General features: G+C 41.3%; 1 protein-coding gene across 2 annotated transcripts; it reads right to left on the bottom strand.

Annotated features, from left to right (window-relative positions):
• Positions 1-290: 290 nt before the first annotated feature.
• LOC139908915 (ATP-binding cassette sub-family D member 1-like) lies at positions 291-5056 on the bottom strand. Of its 2 annotated transcripts, XM_078282497.1 has the most exons (4): positions 4923-5056; positions 4471-4583; positions 3799-3948; positions 291-825 (listed from the first exon to the last, which is right to left on the bottom strand). In XM_078282497.1, the coding sequence occupies exons 1-4, from the start codon at positions 4940-4942 to the stop codon at positions 602-604; spliced, it is 507 nt and encodes a 168-aa protein (XP_078138623.1). In that variant the 5' UTR covers positions 4943-5056; the 3' UTR covers positions 291-601. The 2 variants fall into 2 exon arrangements, 1 of the variants encoding a protein (XP_078138623.1); XR_013504278.1 differs by lacking the exon at positions 291-825 and having other exon boundaries at positions 3816-3956.
• Positions 5057-9628: the final 4572 nt, after the last annotated feature.

Here is a 9628-nt window from a genome sequence, read left to right as displayed (position 1 = left end):
GTCACCAGTTTGTGTGTGTGTGTGTGTGTGTGTACCTGGTTGGTGAAGTACAGTGTGTATGCGTGCGTCACCAGTGTGTGTGTGTGTGTGTGTGTGTGTGTACCTGGTTGGTGAAGTACAGTGTGTATGCGTGCGTCACCAGTGTGTGTGTGTGTGTGTGTGTGTGTGTGTACCTGGTTGGTGAAGTACAGTGTGTATGCGTGCGTCACCAGTTTGTGTGTGTGTGTGTGTGTGTGTGTACCTGGTTGGTGAAGTACAGTGTGTATGCGTGCGTCACCAGTGTGTGTGTGTGTGTGTGTGTGTACCTGGTTGGTGAAGTACAGTGTGTATGCGTGCGTCACCAGTGTGTGTGTGTGTGTGTGTGTGTGTGTGTACCTGGTTGGTGAAGTACAGTGTGTATGCGTGCGTCACCAGTGTGTGTGTGTGTGTGTGTGTGTGTGTACCTGGTTGGTGAAGTACAGTGTGTATGCGTGCGTCACCAGTGTGTGTGTGTGTGTGTACCTGGTTGGTGAAGTACAGTGTGTATGCGTGCGTCACCAGTGTGTGTGTGTGTGTGTGTGTGTGTGTACCTGGTTGGTGAAGTACAGTGTGTATGCGTGCGTCACCAGTGTGTGTGTGTGTGTGTGTGTGTGTGTACCTGGTTGGTGAAGTACAGTGTGTATGCGTGCGTCACCAGCCTGGTCCTGAAGCTGAGGGCCAGCTGACCCTCCAGGAACCGGATGCAGCTGTTGATGAAAGTAGCAGGAAGAGCGACGAGGAGCCACTTAGAGAGCTGCAGCACGAAGTCCTGAGGCCGCTTCTGCACGATGGACTTCACTATCACACCTGCAATATAATGTTTCATATGTTCTTAATATGTTCTTAATATGTTCTTCTGCACGATGGACTTCACTATCACACCTGCAATATAATGTTTCATATGTTCTTAATATGTTCTTAATATGTTCTTCTGCACGATGGACTTCACTATCACACCTGCAATATAATGTTTCATATGTTCTTAATATGTTCTTCTGCACGATGGACTTCACTATCACACCTGCAATATAATGTTTCATATGTTCTTAATATGTTCTTAATATGTTCTTCTGCACGATGGACTTCACTATCACACCTGCAATACAATGTTTCATATGTTCTTAATATGTTCTTAATATGTTCTTCTGCACGATGGACTTCACTATCACACCTGCAATACAATGTTTCATATGTTCTTAATATGTTCTTAATATGTTCTTCTGCACGATGGACTTCACTATCACACCTGCAATATAATGTTTCATATGTTCTTAATATGTTCTTAATATGTTCTTCTGCACGATGGACTTCACTATCACACCTGCAATATAATGTTTCATATGTTCTTAATATGTTGTTAATATGTTCTTCTGCACGATGGACTTCACTATCACACCTGCAATATAATGTTTCATATGTTCTTAATATGTTCTTAATATGTTCTTCTGCACGATGGACTTCACTATCACACCTGCAATATAATGTTTCATATGTTCTTAATATGTTCTTCTGCACGATGGACTTCACTATCACACCTGCAATATAATGTTTCATATGTTCTTAATATGTTCTTAATATGTTCTTCTGCACGATGGACTTCACTATCACACCTGCAATATAATGTTTCATATGTTCTTAATATGTTCTTAATATGTTCTTCTGCACGATGGACTTCACTATCACACCTGCAATATAATGTTTCATATGTTCTTAATATGTTCTTAATATGTTCTTCTGCACGATGGACTTCACTATCACACCTGCAATATAATGTTTCATATGTTCTTAATATGTTCTTAATATGTTCTTCTGCACGATGGACTTCACTATCACACCTGCAATATAATGTTTCATATGTTCTTAATATGTTCTTAATATGTTCTTCTGCACGATGGACTTCACTATCACACCTGCAATATAATGTTTCATATGTTCTTAATATGTTCTTCTGCACGATGGACTTCACTATCACACCTGCAATATAATGTTTCATATGTTCTTAATATGTTCTTAATATGTTCTTCTGCACGATGGACTTCACTATCACACCTGCAATACAATGTTTCATATGTTCTTAATATGTTCTTAATATGTTCTTCTGCACGATGGACTTCACTATCACACCTGCAATACAATGTTTCATATGTTCTTAATATGTTCTTAATATGTTCTTCTGCACGATGGACTTCACTATCACACCTGCAATATAATGTTTCATATGTTCTTAATATGTTCTTAATATGTTCTTCTGCACGATGGACTTCACTATCACACCTGCAATATAATGTTTCATATGTTCTTAATATGTTGTTAATATGTTCTTCTGCACGATGGACTTCACTATCACACCTGCAATATAATGTTTCATATGTTCTTAATATGTTCTTAATATGTTCTTCTGCACGATGGACTTCACTATCACACCTGCAATATAATGTTTCATATGTTCTTAATATGTTCTTCTGCACGATGGACTTCACTATCACACCTGCAATATAATGTTTCATATGTTCTTAATATGTTCTTAATATGTTCTTCTGCACGATGGACTTCACTATCACACCTGCAATATAATGTTTCATATGTTCTTAATATGTTCTTAATATGTTCTTCTGCACGATGGACTTCACTATCACACCTGCAATATAATGTTTCATATGTTCTTAATATGTTCTTCTGCACGATGGACTTCACTATCACACCTGCAATATAATGTTTCATATGTTCTTAATATGTTCTTAATATGTTCTTCTGCACGATGGACTTCACTATCACACCTGCAATATAATGTTTCATATGTTCTTAATATGTTCTTAATATGTTCTTCTGCACGATGGACTTCACTATCACACCTGCAATATAATGTTTCATATGTTCTTAATATGTTCTTAATATGTTCTTCTGCACGATGGACTTCACTATCACACCTGCAATATAATGTTTCATATGTTCTTAATATGTTCTTAATATGTTCTTCTGCACGATGGACTTCACTATCACACCTGCAATATAATGTTTCATATGTTCTTAATATGTTCTTCTGCACGATGGACTTCACTATCACACCTGCAATATAATGTTTCATATGTTCTTAATATGTTCTTAATATGTTCTTCTGCACGATGGACTTCACTATCACACCTGCAATATAATGTTTCATATGTTCTTAATATGTTCTTCTGCACGATGGACTTCACTATCACACCTGCAATATAATGTTTCATATGTTCTTAATATGTTCTTAATATGTTCTTCTGCACGATGGACTTCACTATCACACCTGCAATATAATGTTTCATATGTTCTTAATATGTTCTTAATATGTTCTTCTGCACGATGGACTTCACTATCACACCTGCAATATAATGTTTCATATGTTCTTAATATGTTCTTCTGCACGATGGACTTCACTATCACACCTGCAATATAATGTTTCATATGTTCTTAATATGTTCTTAATATGTTCTTCTGCACGATGGACTTCACTATCACACCTGCAATATAATGTTTCATATGTTCTTAATATGTTCTTCTGCACGATGGACTTCACTATCACACCTGCAATATAATGTTTCATATGTTCTTAATATGTTCTTCTGCACGATGGACTTCACTATCACACCTGCAATATAATGTTTCATATGTTCTTAATATGTTCTTAATATGTTCTTCTGCACGATGGACTTCACTATCACACCTGCAATATAATGTTTCATATGTTCTTAATATGTTGTTAATATGTTGTCCTGCAGGACGCTGCACACACACACACACACGTACCGTCCAGCGTAGCCACGTACACGGACAGGAAGGTCCTGCAGACGAGGGCGAGGGAGTGCAGAGCCAACAGACCGAGCTCCGGACACAACAGACGAGGGAAGAGAAGCTTCAACAGACGGGACAGACGGACGAGGAACTGACCGTCCACAGCTGGAGACCTGGACACACAGTTACATACACACATATACATGCATATATATATATATACATATATACATACAGTATATATACAGCTATATTAATATAACATTATAAAATCATAATATTATAACAGTCAGGAGAGACAGAGGAGGAACTGACTCCACAGCTGGAGACCTGGACACACAGTTATATTAGATATATATATTAATACTAACAATATAACATTATAATATTATCACATGATAACAGTGTAACAGCTGATCAGCTGACAGTTCACTGCTGGAGAGCTGAGTATAATAAAGTGATGACTTCATATTAATATTATAGTTAAGTAATACAGTAATATTAATTAAGTAATAAAGTAGTATTAATAAAGTAATTAATTCATTTTAATACTGCAGTGAAGCAGTAACAGTCCTTCAGTCTGTTAAAACATGAAAACAGAACCAGGCAATCTGCTGCTGTGACATCAGAGGTCAAAGGTCAAAGGTCAGTCACACACACACACACACACACACACACACACACTACCTGTTATTGCTCTTCCTCTTCTTCCCTCCATCTTTGTCCAGAGAGTTGTGGGTGGAGTCAACCTTGTCCACATGTAGATTAGCTCCGCCCAGCTGCTTCGCTCCCGCCGTCCTCTGGAAAACAAACACACCCAGGAGGTTAGACTGGATCAGACTGGATCAGAGTCTGAGACTAGATCAAACAAGTGTGTGTGTATGGTGTGTGTGTGTGGTGTGTGTGTGTGTGTGTGTGTGTGTTGTGTGTGTGGTGTGTGTGTTGTGTATGTGTGTGTGTACCTGTGTGTGTGTGGTGTGTGTGTGTGTGTGTGTGGTGTGTGTGTGTGTGTCTGTGTGTGTGTGTGTGTGTGGTGTGTGTGTGGTGTGTGTGTGTGTGTTGTGTGTGTGGTGTGTGTGTTGTGTATGTGTGTGTGTACCTGTGTGTGTGTGTGTGTGTGTGTGTGTGTGTGTGTGTACCTGTATCCTCCTCCAGACATGAGGACAGAGTTTCTTGATGGCGTAGGCAGCCAGCAGCGCCGCCGCCAGCCGCCGCAGCCTGGAGCTCCGCCTCAGAGCGCCGGGCAGCTTCTCATAGGCCAGCCGCATCCTGACAGACAGGCCGCTTCGGCCGGCCGGCTTTTTTTACAGAACACACACACACACACACACACGTCTTCAGTTTGTACTACACTGTAAATACACACACATGAGGCTACATGTCATGTCTTACAGTTATAACTCCTGTATGGCTGAAAGCGGGAAAACAGATCTTATGCAAGCTGTTCTCCCCTAATAACCTTTGACCTGTAAACTGTTGAATTATTGAACTGTAAACTGTTTCATTGATTAACTGTTGAATTATTGAACTGTAAACTGTTTCATTGATTAACTGTTGAATTATTGAACTGTAAACTGTTTCATTGATTAACTGTTGAATTATTGAACTGTAAACTGTTTCATTGATTAACTGTTGAATTATTGAACTGTAAACTGTTTCATTGATTAACTGTTGAATTATTGAACTGTAAACTGTTTCATTGATTAACTGTTGAATGACTTCCTATCAGTCAGTCTGCTCCGCTGCATGACACTCGGTCTGAAGAAACCCACCTGACCCGGTAACTCACTCCGTTAGCTCGTGCCGTTAGCTCGTGCCGTTAGCTCGGTGCAGTCTCCACAGTGAGTCCGTTAGCAGCGGGCTAACGGAAAGCTGCTGGCAGATTTTAACTCTTTTCAAGCTGAACGAGCTTCTGATGAAACGCGTCGCCGACAAACTGAATCTCCTGTCAGCTGATGACGTCAGCCCGCAGAATATCAACGATATCAATGAATATCAATAACAATGTTACGCGCTAGCTAGCTGAGCTATGCTAAAGCTAACTCGGCTAACAGGAACTTTGTTGTGTCTCAACTGAACATGAAACGACCTTCAGCTACAAAACTCTTTGATCCTGCCGCGCCGCTGCCGACCCGCGCGCCGGCCGGTCACTCTGTCTCTGTCTCCTGTCAGAAAGTCTGTTTTCTCTACTTATTAAAACCAGACTTTGTTGCTTTAATGTCGCCGGGCGGCACGAGAAAGTTCAGCTTGTTTACCTGCAGGACGGGCCGCGTCCCAATACAAACCCGTCTCTCCTTTCCCACCAGGAGACCCTTCCTTTTCGAAACAGAAACCTTTCCTCTCCCACTAAAACACTTCTCCTAAAAGAAGACATTTCCTTACCTGCCAGAGATCTTTCCTTCACTACGATGAGACCTTTCCTCCCAGGAGCCTTTCGTTTCCTGCTAGGAGACTTTTCCTTTCCTACTTGAAGATCTCTCCTTCCCTGCTAGGAGACATTTGGTTTCCTTTCCCTAAGCTCTGGTTTCCTACACTGTGACCCAGAACTGTTTGCACACAGTTTGTGGAGGAATCTCAACTTTCTATACAGTTTAATGTGCTGTTAGTTAGACACAGAATAGACTAGGAGAGGAAGTGAAGGTCTGTGGTAAAATCCCAGGTCATTACATCAGAAGCTGGATCACTTTGACCTGACTGAAAACACAGAACAGAACTGATCCAACACCAGACCTGCAGACTGACAAACAAACTGGGATTGTTTTATGTGATGTTTATGCAATGTACTCCTATCAAATTCTAGAAATGTTTGTAAAGACATAAAATTAAAATAGAAGAACAAACTTGTGTAAAATCATATACAGCCCTATTTCATGTTGGGCCAATCAACAGCAAGTCAAATATCACATGATCCAGACTAGTAAGAATAGAGAATAGAATTAGAACAGTTAAAAAAAAATCCAAAATAATTATTAAAGTGTACAGAAACGGCTCCCACCCTCAGCAACACTGACAGAATCGTCTTTTATTCAGATCAACTGACAACAGAAGAACAGCGACAGACCTTTATTTAAACAGCAGTACAGTCCGTCTCTCATCTGTTTCCACACCAAACAAAACAGATCTGTGGAAAAAGTACAAATGGCAAAAGAATCCAAAAGGTAGAAAAGGCTTTTTACAGGTTTGCAGTTCACATCACACAGCAGAACGTAGAAAACACCGACTGTGCAGAGAGCGTCCGAACGCACCGCGGCCTGGCAGTAAGTCTGCTCCCACTGCTGGACTACAGCCGGTTCTGGACCCAATGAGGGCCGCACTGAGTCCAGGATGAGAAGCGGTGGAAAATACTGATTACAAATACTGATACTGCACTGCACTGTACTGTACTGCACTGCACTGCACTGTACTGTACTGTACTGTACTGTACTGCACTGCACTGAACTGTACTGTACCGTACCGTACCGAACTGTACTGTACTGAACTGTACCGTACCGAACTGTATTGTACTGAACTGTACCGTACTGAACTGTACTGTACCGTACCGTACCGAACTGTACTGTACTGAACTGTACTGTACTGAACTGAACTGTACTGTACCGTACTGTACTGTACTGTATTGTACTGCACTGTACTGTACTGTACTGTACCATACTGTACTGTACTGTACTGAACTGTACCGTACCGTACCGAACTGTACTGTACTGTACTGTACTGTACCATACTGTACTGTACTGTACTGTACTACACTGTACTGTACTGAACTGTACTGTACCATAATGTACTGCACTGCACTGTACTGTAACATACTGTACTGTACTGTACTGCACTGTACTGTACTGTACTGTAACATACTGTACTGTACTGTACTGCACTGTACTGCACTGTACTGTACCGTACTGTACTGTACTGCACTGCACTGTACTGTATTGTACTGTACTGCAGCTGTGTTGGTTTGACTGTACAGTGACATGAAGTTCTTATTCCAGAAAGTAGTGCAAGTACACAGTAATACTGCAGTAGTAGTTACACAGGAACAACACAGTAGAAGTACACTGTAAAGTTTTATTCATGTTACAGACCTCAGTTTGCAGCGTCAGCAGGAATCGAACCTGCGGCGTCCGGTTACAGGACGCTCTCTCTCTCTCTCTCTCTCTCTGTTCGTTCTGCCACTCTTCTGAACACATGAAGTGTCAGGAAGATGAAGTACTAACACTGTGTTACTGTGTACTTACAGGTTAATACATTGGAATAAGGCTGTTGTAAAGCAAAGTGTCTGAATATTTACATTATGTATATAATCCTGACTTAATTTCCTGCTTTGGTGTTGAACCAGAGTGAGCAGAGCATGCTGGGACGTCAGTAACTATGACAACATCCTCCAGTTACTTTACTCTGTGCTCTGTGAGGAAGCTCGAGGTCAAACTCAGTCTGAAGCTGAACTACCTGATGTCCTGGACTGAGTTTATCTGATCGTTGGTTCAGTTCATTAGAAAATACAAAACCAGTTTTGTTGAGAGATGAAACTGCTCAGGCACTGCTGCTGTGGACCAGTAGAAAAACCTCATGTAGCTTCAGCGTCTGCATTTGCATCGACGACACACTGATTTCACAAGATTTACAAAATTGCATTTCATCAGAACACATGTAGATTTCACAGACATGTTTGTAAATTTGACAACATGTTCAGCGTCTGACTGGAGCTCAGTACAGAAGCAGGCTGGCTGTTTCAGCTGAAGGGCAACAAAACGATTAATTCAATAAAACAATCAATCACAAAACAACCAATCGATCAATCCACTGACATCATCTTCTGTCTGATTGTCGCTGCATCTGGTTTTGCATCCAGAGGTTTGGAAGAAACCCGAACCCTCTGACAGGAGGCGGGTCCTGCTCCTCTTATTGCTCTCATGTCGTCGAGTCGATGGTTAATAAAGTTTAGCGGCAGGAACGTTCCGGCAGTCAAACACCGGTCAGTCTCCCTGTTCAATGCAGACGAATGGCTTCAGCAGCACAACAGGGGTCAGAGGTCAAAGTTCACCAGAGTCTGGTCACACTGTGAGTTTTCCTTCTGGAGCTCCAGTTAGCATTAGCATTCCTCATAGAAACCAATGAGTAAGACGCCTGCAGCTAGCTGTGCTTATTGATTTCAATGGGAAATGCGGCTTGTAATACTAACAAGCCGTGTTACTGGCAGCTGGAGGACGAGTGCAGAGACGTTTTCTCCAAACAGAGGAACACCTCAGGAAGGAAAACAGCGGACTGGAAGTCAACCCGACTCTCTGTCACCCATTGATTCCTATTGGGATTCAGTCACCTGAGAATCACTGCAGTGATCATTTGGCTCGACGTTCACCTGATCTGACTCTTTACACATTATCAAAAGAGATTTTTAAAAAACTGCTGGTTGTCGGACCGGCTGGTGGTCTCAGACTGTCCCGTCTGAGCTCAGTGCAACAGCAGAAGAAACTTCAGTTCAAAGTCTAATTCATATAAAAACACTGGTTTTAGTTTTGAGCCCTGATTGTCCGAGCAGGAGGAACCGGAGACAGACGGGACAGAGTAGAAAATTTAGGGAACATGAAAAAAAAACAACAGTAGAAAAACTCTCCTGTGGAAACCTCACATCTCCAGTTCTGTTTTTACAATAATTCTCATCACATGTAGAAACTCTTTGCTGATCCTGGACCAGGCAGACCTTCACTCATGCTGTTAAACATCTGAAATCAATGGGAGTCAATGGGAAAATCAACAGAAAATCAACAGCGTCTCTACTGGACAGTTTTACTGGGATCAGAGGTTTCAGCAGGAAAACAGAGAGACTCAGCAGGTTCTGGTTCTTACCCAGAAA

The sequence above is a fragment of the Centroberyx gerrardi genome, unplaced genomic scaffold, assembly GCF_048128805.1.
Source record: "Centroberyx gerrardi isolate f3 unplaced genomic scaffold, fCenGer3.hap1.cur.20231027 Scaffold_542, whole genome shotgun sequence".
NCBI classification, from domain to species: domain Eukaryota; kingdom Metazoa; phylum Chordata; class Actinopteri; order Beryciformes; family Berycidae; genus Centroberyx; species Centroberyx gerrardi.
The sequence above is the reverse complement of the archived record's forward strand: the minus strand, read 5'-3'. Positions and strand labels throughout refer to the sequence as shown.

Bases quoted from the DNA above. Each gene is read 5' to 3' on its own strand.
- LOC139908915 (XM_078282497.1), bottom strand. From the start codon at position 4,942: ATGTCTGGAGGAGGATACAG. The intron at 4,584-4,922 runs GTACACACACAC...TTTGTTTTCCAG, and splicing joins ATGTCTGGAGGAGGATACAG to AGGACGGCGGGAGCGAAGCA. The intron at 3,949-4,470 runs GTAGTGTGTGTG...CCAGGTCTCCAG, and splicing joins AAGAGGAAGAGCAATAACAG to CTGTGGACGGTCAGTTCCTC.